The sequence below is a fragment of the Xiphophorus maculatus genome, chromosome 13, assembly GCF_002775205.1.
Source record: "Xiphophorus maculatus strain JP 163 A chromosome 13, X_maculatus-5.0-male, whole genome shotgun sequence".
Classification (NCBI taxonomy): domain Eukaryota; kingdom Metazoa; phylum Chordata; class Actinopteri; order Cyprinodontiformes; family Poeciliidae; genus Xiphophorus; species Xiphophorus maculatus.
Genome location: NC_036455.1, coordinates 19,075,561 through 19,101,778, shown reverse-complemented (window position 1 = coordinate 19,101,778; position 26,218 = coordinate 19,075,561). Strand labels below are relative to the sequence as shown.

At 38.2% G+C, this 26,218-nt stretch overlaps 1 protein-coding gene across 1 annotated transcript in view; it reads right to left on the bottom strand.

Moving 5' to 3' along the window:
• Positions 1-26,218, bottom strand: part of csmd2 (CUB and Sushi multiple domains 2) — a 245,697-nt gene that overhangs the window by 12,057 nt on the left and 207,422 nt on the right. Inside the window, exons 48-64 of the mRNA XM_023344883.1 lie at positions 23,128-23,316; positions 22,309-22,455; positions 19,505-19,693; positions 18,267-18,452; positions 15,150-15,344; positions 14,800-14,973; positions 14,540-14,713; positions 14,131-14,304; positions 9,593-9,781; positions 9,216-9,389; positions 7,385-7,567; positions 5,777-5,953; positions 3,012-3,191; positions 2,686-2,859; positions 2,313-2,486; positions 783-856; positions 83-194 (exon numbers count right to left, since the gene is read on the bottom strand). Coding sequence (XP_023200651.1) covers positions 83-194; positions 783-856; positions 2,313-2,486; positions 2,686-2,859; positions 3,012-3,191; positions 5,777-5,953; positions 7,385-7,567; positions 9,216-9,389; positions 9,593-9,781; positions 14,131-14,304; positions 14,540-14,713; positions 14,800-14,973; positions 15,150-15,344; positions 18,267-18,452; positions 19,505-19,693; positions 22,309-22,455; positions 23,128-23,316 — 2,865 coding nt within the window. The remainder of the gene's footprint in view (positions 1-82; positions 195-782; positions 857-2,312; positions 2,487-2,685; positions 2,860-3,011; positions 3,192-5,776; positions 5,954-7,384; positions 7,568-9,215; positions 9,390-9,592; positions 9,782-14,130; positions 14,305-14,539; positions 14,714-14,799; positions 14,974-15,149; positions 15,345-18,266; positions 18,453-19,504; positions 19,694-22,308; positions 22,456-23,127; positions 23,317-26,218) is intronic.

Genomic DNA, 26,218 nt, shown 5'->3' with positions numbered 1-26,218 from the left:
ATAGAGGGCATATTAATTCACGGTTAAATATTACTACATGTGTTTTGCGTTCCATTTTCAGAGTAAGAGGTTGTGTGCTTACAAATGCACTCAGGCTGAAATCCACTCCAGGTCAGGTTGGGCAGACATGTGCGCGAAATAGAGCCCTGCAATAAGTAGCCCTTTCTGCAGTTAAAGAACACAGTGCTGCCAATCTGTGGCAGAAAACACAGGAAAAGGGATTACATGAAATTGGTGCGCAGTTAGAACAAGTAGGAACATTTGCACACTTTTTTGCAATCGGTTGAACCGGATTTTATTTTGTGATTTCACAGTAAAGAAGACTCTGAAGCACACAGTGGACATTTTAGAATATTTCTATAGGCAAATCTGAAAACTCACAATGTAAATAATTAAAAACCCATTATAGTCGGGTTACTTTACCAGACTGTCTGGTGTGGAGTATTGTTGGTGACCATATTACGTCTTGGCAGAGTAAAATTGGCATCCCTTTAACAGTCTCTGCCATGTTTCTAAATGATCAGAAAGCCCCTTCTGCAAAAGTATTCCGGGCTCACATTCCTGGAGGGACAATGTGTTTTCTTATACTATCAAATACATTAATCAGTGACTCTTCACCCTTCCAGTCCAAGCTGACAGAAAACAGCTTACATTACAAAATAAAAGGGAAGCGTAGACTGTAGTACAAAGGCAGAGCGAAAAAAAATGACCTTTTAAAATTTAATTGGATTTTTTTTGTTCAATATATATACTCAATTTCCTGTGTGACAACATTTTCACACCTGGTAGCCTTGGCTGTTGTTCTGATTTCCAAAGAGTGGAATGCCAGGGTCACCACAGGTTGTGTGACTTGGATCTGAAAAAAACAAACAAACAATAAACTGCAGTGAGCTCACCCATTTCATATCCATCCATCCATCTATCTATTGTCTATAGATAGATGGATGCAAGGTCATGGGGGTCTTGAGTTCCACCCCAGTGGTCAGTACTTTTTAAGAAATGTTCTAAAAAATGTTTATATGACAATATAAAATTTGAAGGGTACTGTATATCCTAAATGGCAAAACCCACACATTTATTTTGATATTTAAACTCACAGGCCTATTATGCAGAAAAGGATTCCTTTTTTGCGCATTTGAGAAGAAATCTGAATACTTCACTATTTCATACATTACTTTTGAAAGCCAAACATTAACTCAACATAAGTTAAGGCAAAAGCACATAATTTCATTTGACTTGATGGAGTTATAATCTAGAAGCTTTGCAGGAAGTGATTTTTTTCCTGCTGAGTTTTCAAAATATGTCACATTAAAACTGTCGTGTAGCAAATTTAATGGTGGTTGTAAATTTAGGTAACTTACGTTATAATGTCCAAACTGTTGGGATAAGCACTATAGAATGATTAAAGGAGGAAAAAATCCATTGAATTTCTTCTTCAACTTGATTGTTACCATTAGGCAGTGCTTCTTTAGTATTTTTTATATACAGTAAGCATTATTTGTCCCTGTTAAAAGGTATTTATACATGTTTTATGGCAACATAATTGCAGACATCTTTTATGGTACAGCTCTAATAACACCATGTTGTTGAGTAGTATTTCAGATGCATTTTTCAACTGCTTCATATACGTGCAGAAAAAAGCAATGGCATTCAACTCCATCCTATGCTTGCTAGGGCCAGCGGTTTACAGCGATTTTGTTTTAAGCTCATCGATTCTGAGTGGGAGAATAGAGATAAAATTCCTCCCTGAAGTTTCAAGTAGAGAGCTGTAAAAAGAACTTGTCTCCTTTCAGAAGATAATGCATCGCTGTTATATTTTAGGGTTTTTGAGCAGCTCTGGCTTGTTTAATTCATCTATCCCACTGTATCTCACTCCAGTTTAGAAAAAGAGTTTGAATACGCCACACCGCTTTTTCTGGTGTGTGCAAAGAAAAGTAGAAAAGATGTAAAAAAAACCCCCACAAGAACCACACACACAGTTATTGCGACAAAAACACATAGCACCCAAGATCTTTAACTACTAGTTGATTTGGGTAAAATATTCACCCTGGGACGGAGATTTCTAAAATACCTTCGAAGGACTAAGAAGCAGATTTTTATATATAGATATAAATACAACCACATAAAAATTTTTGAAGGTGCTGAACTAACTGTTCAAAAGTTATAACTGTGTTGTAGGTCCAAATGATGCATGTCATTAAAAGAAAATGAGTGTTGTAAATCTCATATTGTGGGTTTATTCAATCAAATCTTAAAATGATGACATGATTCTTTCCATAAATGCATGAATAAACTAATAGTTCATAGTTCACCTATGCAGGAGGGCTGCGTGCCGCTCCAAGTGCCATCATACTGGCAGTACCGCCTGGCCGAGCCAACCAAGATGAGGGGAGGATTGCAAGAGAACGAGACAGAAGAAAGATAGGTGAAACCGCGGTCCTCCCTTCTGCCTTGATCTGGCATTCCTGGGTCTCCACAGAATACAGCTGTAGCAAAGCATGAGGGAGATGGAGGGGGGAGAGAGAGACAGACATAACATCAGGTGACCTGCAACACATGTTGGGTTTTAATTAGATTCTCAAGAGGGTAAGACACATCCTGCAGGATATGAACATGCATACATGGGGATGACAATCTCAGAAGCTAATCATAATATGTAAAGTATTTCAGCGGGGTGCTACTTACGGAAACACTGTGGTTTCTCTCCGCTCCAGTTGCCGTTGCCCTGGCATGTTAACACAGTGGGCAGAGACAGCTGATAGCCTTGGTTGCAGGAGTAACTTATGCTTGAGCCCCAGGTTAGGTCTGAACCCACAACCTGTCCGTTTGGGATGAGCGGTGGTGGACCGCAGACAATTGCTACAAGAAGAAAAAGATTTCTTAAAATGGATATATTTTTCGAATTTAGTCCATCTACTAGGGTAAAGTAGTGAAAAAAAGGAAAATCTAAACAAAATGGAAACAAGCAAGAAACCAGCCCATTTTATTCATGTCATCCTACACTAATCTACCTTTACAGAGCGGCTTGGTGCCATTCCATGTCCGATCCTTGGTGCAGATGAGAGAAGAGGCTCTGTCAGCATCCATGGTATATCCAGGAGAACACTGGAAAGCGACGGTTCGGTTGTAGGTGAAATCATTCCCAAATCTAACTCCATTGGCTGGCACTCCGGGATCGCCACAGTTGATTACTGCGGCGACAAAACAATAGGAAACGAACAGGTAAAAACTGTAAAGCAAAATATAACATGTCTTTTTCTACATCTTCCAATCTCACTGCATCTAAGACACATTATGTTGATCACATATTTTATTGCTTCATTTACAGCAGGTAATTTTTTAACTGTTCACTCGTCAAACAGGAGACTTGCAAAAACAAGGAAGGACAGGAAGAAGGGCTGAAAGAAGGGCAACATTTACATTTGCTGCTGCAATAAAACACAGTTTTTACTTGACTGTGCAAAATGTACAGTCAAGCAGTCAAGTAGTGAAATGTAGTGCAACTCAGCTTCATTGGTAAATGTCTACAAAGAAAAAAAAACACAGGGGACTTGACATCTAGCAGACGGATGCCTTGGGACAATAACGAATTGTTAATGTGTACATCCCGCATGTTCAAGAAAAACTTGTAAGTAGGACAAGGAAACTAAATGTCTTTGAAGTGTTGCGCTTTCCCTTGAACCAGAAAGCCCTTATTGTCTATCAGGCTGTTAGGATGCTTTTAGAACAAGCACAAAGCCTTTCTAAGGTTGTCTACGCAGTAACAATAAAGTGCAAAAGACTGCACAGACATGCTTTGTCCTGGCTTAACAATACGCGCCGATTATGGTGACAAGTCCAACTGCAAAATTAAGTTGCATTACGTCGGCATCGTCAAAACAGAGGAGAGTATAGACCCTTCACCACTTCACGGTTGCCTTGCTTTAGAAAATGCTTTCGGATCCACAGACATCATTTAATCACAGAAAAATATTTTGTCACAGTGTTGTAACAAGTAACTGCACAATCATGAAACTCTGAGCTTTGAAATCCATTGTGGTTCTGCTTAAGGTTTAATCCTCTCCACTGAGAAGATTGGCTGACCTCTATTTACTAGGGTCTCTTGGCTCTGTACAGCAGTTCTGTGCCTTTTCAGAGATGTATTGATAATGAACTGCCGCGTCACGCCTGTTGAAAGGATCATGATGCGTTTCCTGTCAGAGAACCACATACTCTTAAAACTCTCACCTATGCCAGAAATGAAATTAGTTTTTTTTATGCACTGAAACAAATCCTCCCTTTTCCTGTAACTGCAATCTCTTTTATACACACTGAATCTGCAATTCAGCGTGTTATTCATTTTTTTTTTACATATACAAGTATGGGAAATATGTCTCGAATTGGTATTCAGCAAGCTTTAGGCTCACACCCTATAGTCAAAAAAAGTGTAACCAATTACCTTTAAAAGTCACATAGTTAGAAACAAAGTTAATCTGCGTATAATTCAATATCACTATAAATACTGGTGTTCCATGAATACCTCAACAGTTCCCTAGACAACTGTAGGGAATAATAGCTGTAATAAATACCAAGGAGCACATCAGAAAAGTCAGAGGAAATGTAAAAAAAACATGAGTGGCTAAGTTCACAATTTCTCAAGCTTTGCACGTCTCAGAGAACTGCCCAATTTGTCTTTTGAAAAATGGAAAAAAGAATGGCACAACTGCAAACCTACCAAGACAAGGCCTTCCACCTAAAGTGACAGGCCAGGCAAGAAGAACATAAATATGTGAAGCAGTCTGGGAAACTTGTCATAGTTGATTGGAAGAAAGAGAAAGGGTAAATACAAGGGAACCCTGAAAGAACACCTGTTGGATGCTGCTCCATGTAGGAGAGTGGTCCAATCATAGAACACACTGAAATCTAATACTTGAATATGTTCACTGGAACTTTTAATCCAGTCTATGCTTGAGCTATTTGACAAAGAAATCTCCAAAATGTGCAAAGCTGATAGAGACACATCTCAAAGTCTTGAAACCATGATTACAGTGCACAAAATAGTTCTGCAAAGTATTGACATGAAACTCAATACATGACGACTCCAACACTTTTCAGTTTTTCTTTAAAAATGAAAAGCAAGCAATCTTTTCTTTTACTTCTATTACTTCTTATTATGTGTTGGCCTTGCACAAAATATCCATTAAAAAACTCTAAGGTTTGTGGTTGTGACTTCACAAAAAGATTGTAGGGTTATGAATAGTTTTACAACTCACTGTCATTTAAAATTATTAACATAAATATTCTAACATAAAGGATTTGGGAATTTTCAATGCATTATAAAACAAAAGAGATGCCTGTGCGTTCATGCTTTCACATATTTAATAAAACGTGTCTCTTAAAAAGTTGCCTACAATATAAAATAATACAAATCTACAAATGACTTCCTTGGTTGGGTGGGTCCATTTTATAGGCTTGTTTTTCAGAGCTATAACATCTTAAGACAATGCAAAACACTACTTTTAACAAGATTTTCTCCACAGGAGGGATTTTTCTGTGGTTAAAGTGGTGATGACAGAAATGTTAATGATAGAAACTGTTTTTGTGAGAGGGGCTTTTCCAACAGATTGACTCTGGTGTTAGTTTTGATATGCTGCTAACTTGATAAATTAGCATGTGAACAGAGACCTAAGCAGCAGGGTTATTATGAAAAAAAGGGCATCATTCTTTCAATCTGTATGTATACTGTAAGCACAAAGACGGAGTCACTGTGATTGTGCATCTTCGGGCTGTTAATTACCTGAGCACTCTGGCATGTTGCCCGTCCAGGTCCCATTTACAGTGCAGTGTCGGGTAAGCAGTCCAGTAGAATAGTACCCTTCCCTGCAGCTGTAAGTGATGGATCTGGAAAAAGTCAGTCCATCGTGAACAAGGATCTGGGCATTTCGTGGAGTTCCTGGGTTTCCACAGGAAATTACTGTTAAGAAACATAAAAGAGCAGAAGACAGGATCAACAAAGATGAAGGGACAAATTATGTAAGGTAAATGTTAAAGGTACTCGTATTTAAAAGAAATTGACTTTTTTATTATCTCTCTGCTTAGTCAAACCATCAGTCAAGTTAAAGGCCTAAAGCCATTAACAAAATTGTGACAAAAGTTGACTGAATTTGTTATATATGATGCCTTTATTAATCAACAAAGATGTTTCTCAGTGCCATTTATTCTCAATTGGCTCCAAATTTAGTCTGAAAAGCTTCCTGATTTGGTTTGTTTTTCCTTTTTTTTCTTGTTTGTTTTCAATCTGTCCACTCCTGTCGCAATCACATTTTTGTGCATCCTCCTTTGTAAGTAACTCTGCTTTGATGGACTTTTTCTTTCACACAGAAAATCCCTTGGTGTCTGTCCAGCCGGAAGCGATAGTTCTGTTCATTACAGTCTCCAGTTTGCCCCAGGCCATCAGTACCCTGGGGGCATCGCCCTCCCATAATGACCAGATGTAGCCTGGCCCTTGAAGTCCCTGCCAACTGAGAACAGGTGGGCAACCTAGGCTATTGAGCATAACACAGAGAGAAGCAAGGGGCAGTTGTGCTCTAAGATGGGGGTAGAGGTGCGGGTGAAGGAGTACAGAGAGTTGTTGAGAGCTTCACTGGACACGGTCTATAAAACAGCAGATGATTGTGGGAAGGCCCCACATCAGACAAATACTTTTCCTGTGTCTTCATTAAAGAAAAGCACTGTGCAAAAGGTTTTAATAAACTTTTTGATATTGTATGGTATTAACTGCTATGTAGTTCATTCATTTGTAAAGAAAAGCTTGTTTTCAGTTTCTTTATCCACTGAATTTCCTTTAAATTGTTCACATATAGGCACAGAAATAACCATCGAACTTTAATTTTAGATGTTTCCTTACACTACACATGACATCACTTGGACATGTAAAAATTAAACATAGGTAATTAAAGGAAAACTTTATATTATAGCAATAATTTTTGAGTTATCTAGATTTGAAAAATTCAAAATGATGAAATAACTTTTTAAGAAAAAAAAAAGTATAACACTGACTAAGAACATGCAAAACAGAGACAAATGTGCATGTAAAATTATTCTGAAACAAAACAAATGCCTTTTTACACATCCTCATATAATTTACCAGCATTTTTAAAGCAACGTTGAAATGCTGGTTTACCCCAAAATCATTAATCATTGTTGATGCCCTTGTTCCTCCGACAGTAAATCCTAAGGCAGAATATTTAATGCTTCTTTAGATTGTGGGTCTTCAAATGTGTTTTTCCTGTGGATGTTTCCAGAATATCACCTCACGATCAAAGCTCATGGCCATAGCAAAGAACTGGAAGTTCAAGTAACTGCAAAGTGAAAAACCTTGACAAATACAATAAAAATGACTTACCGTGACACTCCGGTTGTGTTCCCATCCATGTACCGTTGGAAAAACACGTTCTCTCTGGTGACCCCTTCAGGACGTAACCAGGTTCGCAGCTGAAACGTACGACACTGCTCACGGTAAATTCATCTCCAAGACGAATGCCGTGAACAGGTACGCCTGGATCTCCACATAGACCATTTGATTCCCCTGCAAGAACAAAAGCAAAAATCACATACATATGGCATTTATTAATCAGCATGCATCAGAAATTAATTCTGCTGACTGGTGCATAATTGTGCAATAAGGGCAATGATAGAAGTAGTAAATAAATATCCAATGAGACAATGATGGCTTTCTGCAACCTAAAGAATTTTTACTTTGCTATTTAAGTTTATTTATTTTATAACTCAGGGTTTGGTTATTATACAAAATACCAAACTTTACAGTGCAACTAGAACATATTCACAGCACTTTCATTTTTCTACGCAATTCCCTTGATTAGTTCCAGAAGATAATTCTCTCTGAGGTCTGCAGACAATTCCTTTGATTTCATGCTTAGTATTTGTGCTGTGAGCTGTACTGTCAACTGTGCCACCTTATATAGACAGATGCATGCCAGAATGTGATTTTTTTTTTTTTTTGTTGTGCTTTCTATTTTTTACAAAATTCACAAAGATCTCAAAAGTTTGTGTGGAATTTGGTGGAAATAGATTAATTTAATTCAATATGGAGTAAGCCTGCAACATAAAATCTGGATAAAGGTAAGAAGTGTGAATACTTTCGGGATACACTATAAGCATCTCACACAGCAGTGCTCAATCCATGGCCTTAAAATGTAAAGAAAAGATGGCAAATGTGCAAAACTCCAACATGCAAATTACATAAGATGTGAGGTTCAGCAAAAGATAGTTTTGCACAATGTCGCTTAGTGAATTCAAGCACATGCAATACTTTTCAGATTTTAGATTTAGAAAGTTTTGAAACCCACATACCAATTTTCTTCTGTTTCATAATTATCCACTACTTTGTGTTTGGTAGCTCCCTTAAAACGCCAATAAAATAAATGTTTTACAAGTCTGCGGGCAACATATCAAAAATGTGAAAAAGTTCAAAGTGCATGAATAGTTTCACATGGGACTGTAGTAAAGATGGCCATGCAAATAAATATGAACACAATACCTGTCCATTGAGAGAACAGCAGAGAACATCACACATAATGACATTGAACTCTCAGAGTGCTACTTTACTGTCACACAGCTTGTATGCCTAAACGAACGACTTTATAGCTCTTTGACACTGTCTGTGTTTGTTCACTTTCCTGTCCCATCTGTGTGACTATGCATTTGCACATATGGGGGATGTGTGGGCCGTTTAATGTGTGACTCACTGGAGCCCTGAAGCAACTGTTGTTGGGGTATAGGAGTACGGGGGCCTGTGTTTTTATACAGCTTCATAACCCGGCATTAATGTTCCTCAGTCTAATGAGAGCAAATTAAAACAAGTTTATAGAGGGGACTCAGCTTGCCCTTGAGGCCTGCGGAGCAGACGGGTAATTCCATCTTTAGTCCAGCTATTTCGTAAATATCCTACCACCAGATGCCACTCAAAGTCTTCATTCATTGGTCATGCTGTGTGAAGGCATCTATATAAACGAAGCTGATATCCCAACTGAATTAATAAAGCGTTAAATCAAGAATTGACAGAGGATGATGGCTCAGTCATGACACGGTAATAGTTCTGCTTGTTCCAGACTCTTATTTGAGAAGATTTTGAATGTTAAGTTTTAGTCCTTCGTAAAATGACATTTGGTTGAACACAGACAGACACAGATTGACTGGTGACTGGTTCCCCATACCAGAGCAGTGCGGTGGCGAGCCGCTCCACTGCCCGTCCAGCTGACACATTCTTGTGGTGTTTCCGATGATGCTACGCTGACCCATGCAGCTGTAGCGGATGACTGAGCCCACCGTTCGACGGTCACCTGAGATCTGAGCGTAGGGAGGCATGCTGGGACGGTCGCAAAGAACCACTGCCCAATCAAAGTAGAGAAGGAAGCAAACAAGTGTTAAATTGATTGCTGCTAGAAACACAAATTTTAAACCCTTTAACTATCGTTAATAAATGGAAAACCACTACAAATCTGTGAATCTCTAGTATAAATATACATATTTTTTCTATTAAACCACATTTTACAAAGTACTTAAAAAAAACCCAACTGTTTCCGTTACTCACACAGGCATTTGGGTAAGGAGCGGTCCCAGGTGCCGTCCCCTTGGCAGGAGATGGAGCTGGTTCCCAGCAGATAATAGCCTGGGTTACAGCGGTACGTCACCGTAGTCTGGAAGCTGTACCGATGCGGACCGCTGGATATTACTTGTCTAATGCTGTACTCTACATGGCCGGGCTCTGTGCAGTTTACAACTGAGGGCATTTATGGGGCAGAGGAAATATAGACAGAGAGAGAAAAATGAACATTTTTAGGACCAAGACTTTGTTTAAAAACCACATTTATATATCTGATTTTACAAAGTTTTCAGGGACAACTATAAAAACATTATTCCTGTTAAAGAAAATAAGAAATTATATAGATTGTACACTGTGAAATTTCCTTATAATCAGTAGTCTCTCTGGCTGAGAGACAGCGATGGAGATGGAAGGAGACCTCAGGTAGTTGAGGAAGGAAATGTGAATGAAATTATAAGGAATGCAAGAAGCTAATATGCTAACAGAGTGCTAACCAGTAACAATCATAACCAAGTCTTGCATACATTTCGTGAGCCATTATCTCAGTAAAGTCAGAGTTGCCATTTAGCCTATACCTACACATATGGAGTGATGCTGACACACTAATGGCTTCCAAAACACACTCAGAGTTTGCCTGCAGCTATTATAGCCCAGCTTGGCTTGCCAACCTCACTCCGATAAATGTGTTTTTGCTCCAGCCAAAATGAACCTACTGTATTCTAATGTGTGTAAAAAGCATGCTCATTTTCATGCTCCCAAGCTGTCCAGCTATGCTAAATAACCCCCCAAATATCTTTTATAATGTATTCCTCCCAGAAGAGTGCTGACCTGTGGTGCCATCATTTACAACTTACTGCATAATAACTCTACAAAGTGTCTTTGAAGCCGCGGAGCGGTTTCAGAGAGGGGCATTCCGAGCTTGGTACTTGGCTGTCATCAAATGTGCTTGTGCACGGTGTGTTGAAAAGGGTTCCAACGGCTGTCTAAACTGACTGACCTTCTCGTAAATTTCTGTGTGGTCCGGTGTGTGAGGAAGAAGGAAAGGTATAAAAGGAAAACAAAGAAGGAAGGTGAGAAGGGAAGTTGAAGAGAGGTAATTTATTTCAGTTCAAATCAAAGGTGGGAAACCCTCGTCACCCTCTCTCCCCTGGGTAGGTGATGCATCCGAAGCGTAACGTTATTTCCTCTCAGCATTCTTGCTCACACCAAACCGCAAGTACACATATACAAAATCCTATAGATTTTATAGTTTAAAGCTAAACTGTAGGGTTCATTACATCTCTAGTTCTTTTGGGGTATATCTCTACAAAGGATGTGACAATACAAACATTTGGGCTGATATTAGAAACCTATCAACAAAAGGTTAAAAAATATTGGCCAATACTGTTAGTGCCAAGGAACTGATGCATCCCTAGCCTCTACCAGTTTTGCATATTCATTTAGTTTTTTTTTTCAAATTTGCACCATTAAATCGTTTGGTAATGTTGTCTAAGATTAGCTTGGAAAGAGAATGTCTGCGAAGAGGAGTGTTCAACTCTTGCCAAAGATTTTCCATAGGTTTTCAGTCTAGGCTTTCAATGAGCTATTGCAACACAGAGATACTTTGATCTACATCTTCCCAATGCAATTGTGGGGTTTTTCCTGTTACTGTAGCTTTTAAATTTCTTCCGGGATAGCTTTATATTGAGTTCCTTCTTTTTTACCCTTTAACTATTATCAACTCCTCTATGCTTTAATAAGAAAAGCACTGTCATAGCATAATGCCCCCACAAAACACTGTGGTGGCAGAATAAGCAGGTGTGAAAAGGTGAAGTGTTAGTTTTTCTTCACAAACAATTTACATCTTGGCCAAACTTGTTAATTTTGGTCTCATTTGACCCTCTTTCAATTTTTTCGAATGATGAACCGAGTACAATTCTGTGAAATGCCTAAAAAAAATTGAATCTACTACCTTTTTAAACTTCTCCACAACTTTATTGCTGACATATCTGCTTTGTTCCTCGCCCTTCATGACGCTGTTTGTTTACTAATGTTTTCTGCTTCCCATTTGTTTTTCTCCCACTCAAAGCTGAGACTAAGAGTGAGATGGATGAAGCGGATGCCAGCACAGTTTTGCTGCTCAGGAAGAAAAAGCGAGGGCCACACTTTACCAAATGTGTCACTATAGCTGTAATTAATGTAATAAATCTGACTGACAAAAAGACTTGTAAGCTGCTTATGTCTTCACATCAAAAGTGAGGATAATGGACATCAAAAATGCCGTTCCCATCCATCCATCCACACACGCGCGCGTGTAAAGGAACACACACAATTTTCACATAAAATGTGCCTGAGAATAAGCATCTGGGCTGAAACAAGGCTGATGCTAATATGATGTCACTGCTAAAGTGAAGAGATTCTAAAACATATATCTGCAAGAAAATGTATGCAGCAGAAAAATGAACTCTCTTCTTAAAAAAAAAGAAAGAAAAAACAGGAAGAAAACGGATGCCCGCAAGACTTGTAACCTTCCCATCACTCCAGCAAAGTATTAAAAAAAAACCCCACTAAATCCCTTTTTGTCTCATTTAAAACAAACTCAGGAAGTCAATCAGACACGTTTTCTGTCACCGCTTGTCACATTTAGGGCCCGACTTTGCAAGCAGCCCCTGTCTGTTCCTGTCACAAAGCCTTCAGATAGAAACGACTTATCCACAGACACGGGAGCAGAGATATATTACTTGTTGCAAAAACACTGCCAAATTAAGAGTCTTTGCCCTACTCATGCGAAGCAGAACTGAATAATTGTAATTCTGAGCAAAATCCAAAACGCAGGTCTCCACAGACTGCTGTCTTTTATGCAACCTCAAGAATCTGGTGATTGTCTTTGGATTTGTCTCTGCATGGCTATTAACTAACATTGTTTCCCTGACACGCATGTTTGCCTTTGCGGATAAAGAGGTAGTGAGGCTGAGAGCAAAAAATAAAAAAGTCAACTGGAAATATTACGTGGAACCTCCACGGACCATTTGAGTGAGGCCGATGTAATTAAATAAACTGGATTCTTCTTTAATTTTTCATTTGAGCTTCCCCTAAACGTTAAGTCCGTTAAATACCTTCTCCCCAGGGTGCTTCTTTGCTTCATCTCCACACTCTCTATGATTAAGGTCACTTGTGGTCAAAGAAGATATGGCTTTACACATTATGTTAGGTAATTTAGTACTTACCCACACAAACGTGTGAAAATATAAAAACAAAATGTTAAGTCCACGAGCAACTCTGTGGAAATTAGGCATTTTTCTTCATCCGATTCCTCCTTGACATGAACATTCAACATTCAACTTAGGTGTATAAGAAGCCGTTTCTCTAATGACATGTTGCAATGCAACATTTAATAGTATTCATATAATTTAGATTTTTTTTTTTATTTTTTTTTTTAAAATAACAACTGCATACTAAAATGTGATTTAATTTGTACTTTTGGGCCCAATACAGAAACACAGAATAAAATGGAGGAACATTTTCAATACTTTTCAAACATGCATTTGTAGTTAGCCCCAGTCACATTACTGACTTGGCTCAACAGCCTTTTACTACTGTTGGAGCTGCAAATTTTTAGGGGTATGTGTGTACTAGCTCTGCGCATTTGTAAGATATTTTTGTTGACACAACAGATCAAACTCAGTCAGATTGAATGAAGACCCTTTTAAATGCAACTTTCAAGTTTTGTGACAGATTAAAGGGTTGCCTTGTATTTATGTCCATCCATCTTCTCATTGATTTGTGTGTTGTTGTTGGGTTTTTGTTTGTACTGTTCTTGTGCCATACATGTGTTTCTATCCTATTTCCTATTTCCATCTGCAAGGACTGCAGATGGAAATTAGCTCTGAGAGCTAACATGTGGTACCAGGCATATTTTCCGTTGAGATTAATGCTCCTGTACATGGTCCTATTCAATAAATAAACAAACAAGCTTCTCTGTCCTTGCTGGAAAAAACATCCTAAAACATGATGCTACCACTGCCATGTTTCATCACGGTGTTTCTGCATTGCGGGTGACATGATCCATGAGATGTTCATTCATAATCTAACCCAATTTAATTTTCTCCAGAACGTTATCCCTGCTGTGTTCCTTGTTTCTTTATGATATTGTTTCACTAATGTTCTTTAACAAGAGTAGCTGCAATTACACTCATTTGGAATATCGCTCTTCTGGTCTATATTCAGTAGATAAGTGACTTCTGGCAATTCATTGGAATGAGAGTAGGGGAATGAAAACAAATACACCCTCCATTTTTCACATTATTGACAAAATCTGGCAATGTTCAAGCAATATGAATATTTTTCAAAGATGCTGTACATAGAAAAAACTAATCTCCATGAATATACATTTTTAAAGGAATGGAAAAAACTGTTTTCTAACATATAGAACAACTGTTTATCAGAAGCAAAATAAGAGCCTCATCAACTTTTTGTAAATATTTCTTATCTCTATAATTCTGCTGAAATCAGTAAATAAACACACTGACAATCTTCTTGCCACTTACTTTTACACCTTGGTATAGCATTGTTCCATTGTCCATTAGCCTGGCATGTAGATTTAACAGCCCCATGCAGAACATATCCAGTATTGCAGACAAAACGCACAACATCATTTAAGTTGAACTGGGTTCCTTGGGTTGTGCCAAATGTAGGGTTCCCAGGGTGGCCGCATGTGATGGCTGAGAGAGTCAAACGACAGGAGAAGTCTTTGATATACAATCAAAGTCAAATTCTTGAAAGAAAATGACACAAACTGCTTTATACTTTGAACAACACAGTAAATACTGATAAAAAAACGATTATCTAAAGAACAAATTGCTTAATAACAAACATCCACAGCAACAAAAGTCTCAATTCAATACCGCCCAGAGGTTTATGAACAAATACAAATAGCTGTTTGGAGAGGCAACTTACGAACGCAAACGGGGGTGTTTCCTGACCAGCGGTGATCCTGCTCGCATATTCGCACTGACACACCAATAAGACGAAACCCTGGGTTACATTGGTACACAACGCTGCCTCGAAAGTTGAAGTTCTCCCCAATTATTTGCCCATTAACTATTGGGTCTGGAGTGCCACAATGGCCAGCTAAAAACAAAACAATAAAAAAGACGGTTAAATATGGTAGGCTCTGACTTTTTTACTGTTGTCATTTTTTGGACTGAAGATCTCACCTAGACATTGAACTTGTGTTCCGCTCCAAAGCCCATTGGACATGCACTCTCGTACCCGAGAGCCCACTAGGGTATATCCTGTGTTGCAGGAGAAAATGGCTGTGGCTCCAAATACAGTCAAAGTTCCTATTTTATGACCATTTGGAGGAGTGCCAAGATCTCCACAGGAAACAACTGAAATAAAAGAACAAAATATAACCCAATTAGGACAGTAAGATTCAAAATCAATTTTCACATCTTAGAGGACTTGGATATGAAAGTAAATGAATTTGGTTGCATTTATGTTGCTTACATTTTAATGGAAATCTTTAGTAATATACAGACACAGAAAGGCAACAGCTCTAACTTACTGTCACAGACTGGGCGAGGATCAGGGTAATTCCAGGTGCCATTTGCTTGGCAGCGAATGATCCTTTGACCCCTGTAGTAATATCCCGGGTCACATATGAGCATCATTATAGCATCATATTGGTTTTGAGTGCCGTAGATTAGCCTCCATCTTCCATGTTCCACAGCAGAGTGGCTGATGTCGGCGCAGGTGACCGCTATGAGGTAAGAGAACATTTTTTTATACGTATTTAACAGTCAGTAGTTTGTCTTCTGAAGGCTGAACTGTGTTGGGCATTTATTAGGAGTGGAATGATGCATCCAGCTCACAGCGACTAAGACTAAGCATCCCCACTTTCTTCTCAAGAATTAAAGAAAAAGCTTCATTAATCACAAACTGTATTCATAAGGTAATATCAAGATTTTATAAGTCGGTTCAGGTTTGACAAGTTTATAAATTGCAATTTTTAGTTGTTTAATACTATGGTAGTCCTATTGCCAAAAAGTCTTTTTGGTGTATCTTCACAAAACAGTAGAGGTTTCATGAATATCAAATGAAGTTTTAAAGAGACAATCAAATTTAGGGAATGAAAATAAACTCCATTTTCTTTAGTGCCAGTGTGGTACTAATTGGTACTAATACCAGTGATAGTACTTGGCCTGTTCTTAGTGGTACTCAAGAGAAATTTTGGTATGAACTGTTAAGGTAAAATGCAAATGTCATTAGCTCTCACATGGTCCAATAAGCAGAACCATCCAAAAATAATTCTCTGCTTAAGAGCAATGATTTAAAAAGATAAGATTCTAACAAATGTAGGATAATTTTTCAAGAACTCCCAGTATAAACTCATGTGGACAACAGAGAACAAAAAACAGTTGCTTGTTGTTACTTAAACCTTACTCAATTTATCTCTGAAATCCAACATTAGGATTTTGATAAAACAAAAAACACCAGCTTAACTGTGCTCTAGTTAGAAACTACAAATTCTACTGGATTTTCTAATTGCTGTGTACAGTGACAAAATTACATAACTGGCTTTAGCAAATCAAGTTAAGTTGTTTCTTTCCATTTCATATATTTAAAACCACTAAACAAAAAACACATTCAATAACAGAGGTGGTACAATCCTACGTGTATGAAGGATTTAATGAGCTGCGTACTGTCACCGCACATTGTATATAAAAATACACTGTAGATTCGCAGCAATCACATTGAATTTTCTTTATGGAAAACTCATCCAATTAAAGTCTGGATCCCGTCAAACTATTGCCTGAGATATATGTTAGTGCTACTGATACTTGTTACAAAAACTAAATTTATTTTTCTTTCTATTATTTATTAACAGGGGAATGTTAGATTTCTCTACATCTATCTTTTTGCGTCACTGTGATGATGGATGTTTAGTTGGCTTAGCATGGCAAAAGGAGTTTCTATAGCAGTGAAATGTTTACCATTATCCTAAGTGTTGGCCTTGAAGACACTTGGACCGTTTTCTCAAAATGTCTATGCTAAGCACATGTTTTAAGGCAGGGGTGTCAAACTCAATTTCACCAAGGGCCACTTCAGCATATTGGCCACCCTCAAAGGGCCACATTGACGGTATAAATCAGGAATGCCCAAGTGCAGTCCTCCAGACTGCAACTTTTAGATGCGTCCCTGCTAAAACGTACCCCAGACAAAAAGTTGACTTCCCTCATTAGCAGCAACTCAGTTCTGTAGAGGCCTATGAATGAGTCAATGATCCAGGTGTGTTAGAGAAAGAACGCATCTAAAGTTGCAGAGTGATAGGTCTGGAAAACTAGACTTGGGCAACCCTAGCATAAATGTATTAAAATACAATGTTAAAAATAAATTAAACAACACCTCATATTGTTAAATGACTGATTTTATGTATTCAAGTTTTAAATATTACATTTGCATGGATGCAAAATTACTGCTCAGTTTAAACATATGCTCAGTATTTTTAAACTGCTCAGCTAAACTTCGCTCTTTAGCTTGTTAGCTTGTCGATGTTTCAGTTTTATTCCCTGGGAAAATTAATCTTTGTCTGCTTTAAAGATAAGCAGACAAAGAATAAAAACAAGTTTTGATATTAACTCTCAACTTCATTCACAAAACTTTTTCGTTATTTCTTACACAACCAACATGTATTTCACATAAGAACAAAACTATGAGGTGATGCTGCCTGTCCTTGAACACAAAGCTGATCCTCTTCACCCTGTCACCAACTCACACATCCTCACTGTGTTGTGTTGTGTAAATAAACACAAAACAAGGAAAATCAATAAACTATATGCATACTCCAGTATACTGAGTTTTGGTTTTACATTCATTCTATTTAAATTTAGTTTGTTCGTGCTTACCAATGTTTTCCCCTGGTCAGTTCGTCTATGTCTGGTTTTAGTTCTATTCTGTGGAAATCCGCAAAATGGCGTGTAGGTTTTCGTCAGTAATGCGCGATCTGGTCTTGGTCTTGTTTAAATTCATTATTGAAAACATCTGTTCGCACAGATAGGTGCTTCCAAACATGGACAAAAAACACGAGCTGCATGGAGTCGAAGCTGTGGCATCAAATCAGGGGGCAGTAGACGGTAAAAGTCCTCGATTGAAACGTCACGGAACTTCGCTCTTTAGCTTGTTAGCTTGTCCATGTTTCAATTTTATTCGCTGGGAAAATTAATAATCAGCTTGAGGTGACTCTGCTGCACTCTAGTGGCGAGAAGCCGTAATGTTGGCTGGTAAGAATCTGAAGGCATTATGGGAGATGTAGTTTGTAGTCAATTCGTGCTCAAAACCTATTTTAAGTCAATCAATGGGGCTGTAAAACGGTGGTGGGGGCAGAGGGCCACATAAAATGACGTAGCGGGCCACATGTGGCCCGCGGGCCTTGAGTTTGACACTTGTGTTTTAAGGGTTAAAAATGCACAAAATAGTGGGTGTACTAATGATTTCCTCCCTTCCATTTGAGCTTCTGAAAAACTAATTCACAGTAAGATTCTAATCGGAAATGTGGTAAATTATAAAATGAACCTATATTAGCATCAAAATACACCTGCGGTTCCTATGTTTCTGAAGATTTCGTGACTTTTTTTTCTGTCTGACTCCCAGAATCTAACCAGACAGCAGACGAAATACTCACGAACGCATCTCGGAGGGGCCTCGATGGGGCTCCACCGCCCAGATTCTTGACAGGCCACTGAGGTGGTGAGAGGACCAGCAAGCCGAAACCCTGGATTACATTGGTAAGTGACCCTGGCCCCAAGAGAGAAGTCTTGGCCAACAGTGCTGCCGTTGACAGGGGCAACAGGCATTCCACAGGACATGACTACAAAATAACACATTGACAGGTAGTTGAGTAAGATTTAATACAATATAAAAAATAGTGAGAGGAAATAAAATACAGGCAAACGAACTTGTCATCCTTGTATGCAAAGTGCTGAGTTCTCAAAACCATTCACAGAAGGCACGGATGAGCCGCACACATTAGCATGGAACACAATTCACACAACAGTAAACAATCAAAGTTGGCAGAGGATAAATGTAATTTTTATGGATGAATACACCTGTTATGGAACTGAATGCACGCTCAAAGTTTGCTCTAATTGTGTGTGCTAGTTTGAAAACAAATAGTGGAAATACATTTTTAGATTAGATTTTAGATGTTATTTGATTTAAAAGCAAACATTTAAAGTACAGTACTTCCATGCAATGAAAATAACACAGTACCATCAATTCTTTATTAAACTTAACAAATATTATTTGACAAATAGTAATTATTATTTTCAGATATTTTTCATCCAAAGTTTAAATCTTCACTATGACCAACTCAATAAAAAATTTTTTTTTAAATCCCTAACCCCCCCAAATTATTATTACTAAAAAAATATATATGTGCAGTATGACAAGAGGACTAAAATCCAGTAATTGAAATGTCACTACGTTTCCACTGAATCTTTAAAAAGGGACAAAAAAGTGGTGAAGTAAACTTCCTGGAGGTATGCCTTAGGCGGAGGAGCTGCTAGTGATGCCATGCTGTCAACCGCAATCACCCTTTGATCCGAAGCAAAAGGATTCTGTAAGACTTTTTCCCCTCAATCAGTTTAAACCTGAGAGATGCAGCTCACAAAGTGGATTTGCAGTGATATTCTGTTCAGTATGCCAGACAGGATACAAGTGATATAATCTAGTTAAGGTCACCAGTTATAAGACATTTTATAATATATCAATCAGATCCTGAAATTATGTGTATTCAAATGATAAAATATCCTCCTCTGATGAATCCCTGCAAAGGGATTTGACTGACATGATAAGAAAAAAGAAAAAAATCCAGTCTCTGCTCTATCTCTAGTCCTGACAGAGCATGGTAGAGGGCTTTACCTTGACAAAGAGGAACTGGGGCATTCCACTGATGGATCCCCTGCGCTGTCCGGGTACATGTGGCGCTGGTCTGACCAATAAGTCGAAAGCCCTGGTCGCAGTTGAAGCGTAAAGTACTGCCCAACTTGGACCCAGTTAGGCTGTGCACTGTGCCATTTACTGGGTTATTAGGAGGGCTGCAGTACGGTGCTGTGGATAAAGAAGTAAATACACATTATATAATCACAAAAAAGTGACATGTTAAAAAAAACATTGATGCAAGGTGATGTAAGAAGTGGTTGAGAGGATGAACAATGTATACCCGTTTAACGACAGAGCCAAAGATCTCAATTGCGTCTTGCGCTTGTGCTGAGGGAAAGGTTACAGCAAACACTGCTGCCTCGAGATGAGGAAAATTGATTATTGAAAACTAATGTACTGCAAAGCAAAATGAGCGTTTGTCAGCAGCTGTGGATGAGGATCATAAAAGTGATGGATACATAATAATGGGAACAAAGTATCTGACTTTGGTTAAACTGGTAACGGCAATAATCATTTATCATCGCAAATGGTGCCAAAATGGATCGAGAAGATTCACGAGCCCAAGTGGAATTTAGCAGATTTCCCAATAAGGGGCAGCGCTACATGTCAGCTGCAGAAAGACGGTAACAGAACACAGACTCTACAAACACTGTATAATGAGAAGAGAAGACTGTGTTCAGTATGGGTGGAAAATTATTATGAGAACATAAAATTTCAATAAAAATGCAAATATGCCATTTTTACAGCTCTCACATTGCAGCGACAATTTAAAATATTGCATTTTTTTTTTTTACATCAACTATATAACCAGACAAAATCCCCAATAGTATAAAAATACTAAGCCAATATAGATGGTTAGTTATGGACATAAAACAATGTTTAACAGTATATTATGTTTTTCAAAGAGGCAAAGAGTTTAACACTCTTTAAGGGGACAGAGATTCTGTCAAACATACTAAAGAATCTGATACTTGAGTTTATTGCAAAAGCATTTTTCTTTCTCTGAAAAGATCAACAGCAGATGGACAAAGTGCTTTGGTAGCAATTTAACAAATAACTTAACAGGGTTCGGGAAATGCTTACTGTCCACGCTGTAAACAAAGCGTAAATTCTCAATGCCCCCAGAGATGCCCATATGGATGAAAGCAAGCAACATTTTCATTTTTAATTATTACACAACCAAAAACATCCGCAAGACCACTAGATGGTAAAGAAGTTTTTTCTTTATTGGTAAACGGAAGTTTAACAATAATGTGGAAGTTGGTAAACGAGTTTGCCAACTTCCACTAAAACTTAGACTGAAACAATTTACTTTGGTCAGATTGATTGAACCTTTTGTTTTCAAAACAAAACAAGAAGAACATGTGAAAAAGCACTGTATGCCAACTGCTAGAGCTGAGAAAGGGAGGGGACTTATAATACTAATAATAATCTTATTGAAATTAGGTCTTTCAATCAGATTATTATCAAAACGTATAAAATGAACACAGTAATGGTACTCCAAATTTAAAACTTATATGAGTTTACACCAGAAGGCATGTAAGTTTAAATTCTCCCCAAACATGGTTGTAAAAAAAAAAAAAAAAAAAAAAAAAGCATTAGCAGCATAGGTACCAATAACGAGTGCATCTCTCAACGTTTGTATGCCTTTTTTTAACATCTTCACCTGGGGTACCAATAAACACCAGCAGGTGTCTCAATCATTGGCCCATCTGTTTTCTTTATTTTTATTTCCCTTTCCTTCCTCTTGCATGAGACAGAACAACAGTTGCCTTTTCTGCAATCAGCCCCGCAACTTTGAATAACTTTGACTGCAGAGGGTGGTGACTAAATTGAAATAGATGAACAACAGGAGAAAGAAAGATTGAGCGGACAAGGTCAGGCTCACTCAAAGTTGATTGAGGTGATGGAGAAAAGGAATGTACCTAAAGAGAGAGATAGAAACAGTGATAGTTGAAATTGATAGAAAATAACTGTAGAAAACCGAGCGCGTGAATTGCAACAAGACACTGCTGCAAGTTGTTAATGGAAGACTTGCCCTTGGAGAGGAAACTCGACTTGATGAGTAGCATAGCTGAATTTATTGAATGCATCAGTGCCATCTGTTTTTGTTTTCCTTCTTCCCACAAAGGTACACCAGAAGGCAATTCCATATTGACCATGGTAACTTCTGGGTTCTCAGGGGTCACTTAGTTTGTCATTTAATCTGTCACGATAAAAACCGTCAGTGTTAGAAACAAACAATTAAAAAGTGAAAGAGGCAGGAGAAAAAGCAGAAGAGAGAGATGACAGAACATCCGGCTGGGGAGACAGAAAGCTCCACCAAAGGGAGGAGAGAGACAATTAGTCAATCTGGCTGAGTGGTGTTGATACAGAACAGGGGGAGCCTTTTAAATATTTACACAGTCATAATTCACAGCAAGTTATGCAGGTGTCGTATACCAACAAATCCTTCATGGGAGCAGGACAAAACAGAGGAGTAATAAGCAACAAGCAACGCATGAAACCGCGCTTACAAATTCCTAGGTCTTGGCACACAGCAAGATGTCGGTGCAGATGCCTGCTGCCCCCATTAGGCTCTCACAGAGCTGGGTCATATTTTTGGCTGTCTACGGCACAGTTGGCAGCCCAGATGCAGGTCTTAAAGGAAAAGTAAATTAAACACACGACTAATGAGTTCAAACTCACAACAAGGCCCTAAAAATAACGAGTACGAAATGGCTTCCACGCGGCGAATCGATCATGGCGTGATGAGGCAGTGTTCGGGAATTTCTGGCCCTTACCTGAATAACGGATGCGGAAGCCTTTGTGGCTGGTGGTGTGATCAAAAGACCAGTGCAGGTAGACTTTGTTACTGGAGCTCGTGATGCTCAGCGGGCTGGAATAATTACCACTGAGGGTAATAAGAAGCGGGCTCTGTCTGGATGGACCTGGATGAAGATATGACGACGAACGACAATTAAAGTTTCAGAAAGCTGAAAAAAGTAAAAAAAGAACTTCAAGGTAAATCAAAAGTCTGGATCTATCATTCAGTAGATCCAGACTTTTCATACAGTAAAAATCTTGAAATACTTCATTTGTTATGAATTGTGTCAAGTTGCAAATGAAAAGTTTGTTGAACTCCTAACTGTGAAGAAAAAAAAAAAAAGAGAGACTACTGCAGACCATAATTGGCTTAGCAGCCTCAAGGTTAACAAATGCCTGTTCCTCTCCAGTCGGCAGAAGATAAAAAGTACTAATCAGCATCGCCGCTGTGTGTCCCACCACCATTTTCTCAGGGCTGCCGGGCAGAGTTGCTGACTTTGCCTCTAATCAAATTCAAATGTACAAGGCAGATGCAGATGTTCTGCCACCATGAAAGGGGAACTGTGTGTGTTTTTCTGTTAGTGGAGGCAGATAGCTTTGTCAGAGACAGTTTATTTAGCTGCCTGGTTTATTTAGCCGTTAACTGTGGCTTTCTGAGGAAAACGTACTATTTACGCAACACTATGGACATTAAGAAAGTTTTATCAGAGAACGATATAGATCATAAATGGCAATGAGGTCGGATTAAATTTGTCTTTACAAACACATGCAATCGTAGACGAAGCGACGAGACCCACCATCAAAGACTTCAAGCTCATCAAACTGACGGCTGGTTTGAAAGTGTTCGATAGTGAAGGTAATGTTGTAGCCGGGCTCTACTTTAACAACCCAGGAGCAAGACTCAAAATGAGGGAAGCCGGTGCCTGGTGACTGGCTCATAATGACGCCTGTGGAAGCCGTCAGCACCTCATTCATTGGACACGTCACTGGGGAGAGGAAAGAGAGAGCGAGACAAAAGGAGCCATTATTGTGAAGCATTGAAATAATGATCCCGTTTATGTTTTGCCGGCATTGTTTTATAATTGCAGATCACGTCGAGTGATTGTTCGTTCATTTTAGCGAATTCAATTTACCTTGAAGCATAAATTGGATTGTTTAGGTTCACATTGTTGCTGCAGAGACATTCAATGTAACTAAAAGCATGGCTAAGGCTAATTGTCATTCATGTCTGGGTGCTGTCACAGGAAAACAAACTTAATGCATGCCAACTCAGACTACTGAACAGCTTATGTTTAATATCATTGACTCGCCATGAGCATATTCACTTCTTTGCCCATTGTCAGCGTGGCAGATGTGGAGCTAACTTGCTATTGCCGTAGCATGTCTGGGCAAACTAGATCGTTCCCCTCATCACACTTCCTTCCTGTCGCCAGACTTCATCTCCTCAAAATCCTTCGACATTTTCTAGACGTTTCAGTCGTGTTTCCGCCATGCTCCTATCTGCTCTGTTTTTGTTGCAGTGCGGTGAGAAAACAATGGCATTATCCGCCAGAAGGTTGGTGCTACCCAAAACAAGCTATAGCATCAAAGAATGTGTCTCCCTGTTATACTGAGACAATGTGATACTCAACTATTGTTGAGTTCTTTTTTTTTTTTTACGTATCCACCTGGCACTGGCAACGATAAACTGTGAAATATTCCACAATGAAGAGAAGAAATTAGTATGCATTTCTCATGAAGCATTATGATTCTTGCATTGGGATTTGTTTTCAGATCATTTTAATTTCTTCTCATTTTACAAACAAACTTAAAATTTCACAGTGTTTTATGAATTAGGTCAAAATAAAGTTGTGCATAAATATAAAGTACAAATGCATATAATATCAAAAGTGCATCTCGGTGGGCACGTTTAGCCTACAAATAGATCAAAAGTTAAATTTTAGTTCAATCTATCCAGACCACAATTTTCCATCCTGGCTGCCTGTATGGTCAATGTTGCCCTTGCCATTATTGTCTGTTTCAGTGGACAACCTTATCTTGGTAGGTTTGCAGGTATGCCAAATAATTTTTATTTTAGGATGAGTGGTTGAACAGTGATCTGAAACATGCTCAAATCTTGGGATATTATTTAACAGCCCATCTGGTGTTTTTCTTGGTCTCAAAGATGGTAACTGCCCACTGAGATTCTTTTACAAACAACTGTGGTCATCACAAAACTTCTGCATTAATCCAGATATTAAATAAAACATAAGGGAATCCTATTTACCAATTAGGCAACTTATGAAGGCAATTTCACTTAATTTTGTTAAGCTTATCAGAGTATAATTTTCAGATACTTATTTGGTCAAATTTGTGATATATTCTGAAAAACTTGCTGCTGTACTGATAGTACAGTACTCAGGGCATTTAACATTTTTATTTGTAAAAAAAAAAGAAAAAAAAGAGAAAAATGAAGCAACATAATTATAAGCTACTTCGTGTGTGTCTAGTACATCACATCCCAGTGGCATATAATTAAGCTCACGGCTGAAGTGTGAGTCCGTAAACATATCTTTTTAAAAGACCAAAAGTGGTCATAAATAAAATCAAATCCATAAAGTTTTAGAAAGAGAGTAAAACTACTTCAAAGTTATTGTACCAAGAGGTGGATTAAAGTGTTTTTCAAATAAGACTGCAGAAAATCTATTGGGGGATGTAAATGTCCCCGCTGTGAGGCACTGTTTGAATACCTAAGCCTCTTCTGCCTGGTAAAGGAGCTCTCAGCACTTACACGTCTTATTAAAGTGAGAAAAACTGAATGTTCTTGTTCAAGAACCAACCTCTTAAATACAAAATCTAATGTCAGGTATCACTATCCAAAGGAAGAACAAAAACTTATAACGCAATTAAAAGTTATTACCTAAAGAATGTGTGACAACCAACCTTAATTATAACTCTTGTCAATGCAGATACTGAAATTAGATTTGTATTACTTTTATTCTTCAGTATCAGTGAACTGCTCAGATTGAAAATATATTTACCAAGTCAGGTATAACTTTGAACTTAAAAAAAAACTAGAGATGTCTTAGAAAAAGTTTTATCAATATTAGTAAAACCTCTTGGACATGGAGGTAGGACATAAAATAAAGAAGTAAAGTTCATTAAACAATTAATTCACTGAGAAGAAATGTGTATACAGTGACCTTTCAGGAAGCACCAGTGAGTTTAAGGCTACATTTGCTTTGTCTTGGAGCCGACAAAAGATATAGCTGAGAGTGCAAATCGTGGGCTACTTTTTAATACTTGGCAATTTTGAAACAAAACACTGGGAATAATAGATGCACATTCTGTTATTGGATATGCACAAATGCTGATTTTTATCTGCATTCAGCTGGATTTTACTCGGCATGGCATTTAATCAGGGGCAACTGAGGACAACATGAACATTAGACTGGATCGAGACTGAAACGAACTCTGAGTCGGGATGAGACATAAGATTCAGAAAGTGTCAGAAGGAATACAATTCAATAAAGACTAAAACAGTGGGGAGAAGCAAGTTTGAAAAAGAAAGTTTAATGTTGCAATAACATTGTAAAACCATTCTTGCAGAGAAAGCAGGTTTTTACCAAAAATATAAAAAATGGAAAACTGTGCTGTTTTCAACAACAGAAAAAGTTGACCTTATATTACAGTTCTGTCTACTGTGAAGTCTAGCTCACACTGGAGAGTAAATGTAGTGGGCAGTGGATCTTATACAAGGCAGCAAACTCAAATAAAGTGCAAATCAAAATCACTAAAAATAGTTACTTATGATAGTCAATTCAAAACGTGGCTCATACATTTTATGGATTCATCACACAAAGAAATATGTTGAAAGCAAGTTTTTGAGTTCATTTTAATAGTTATATT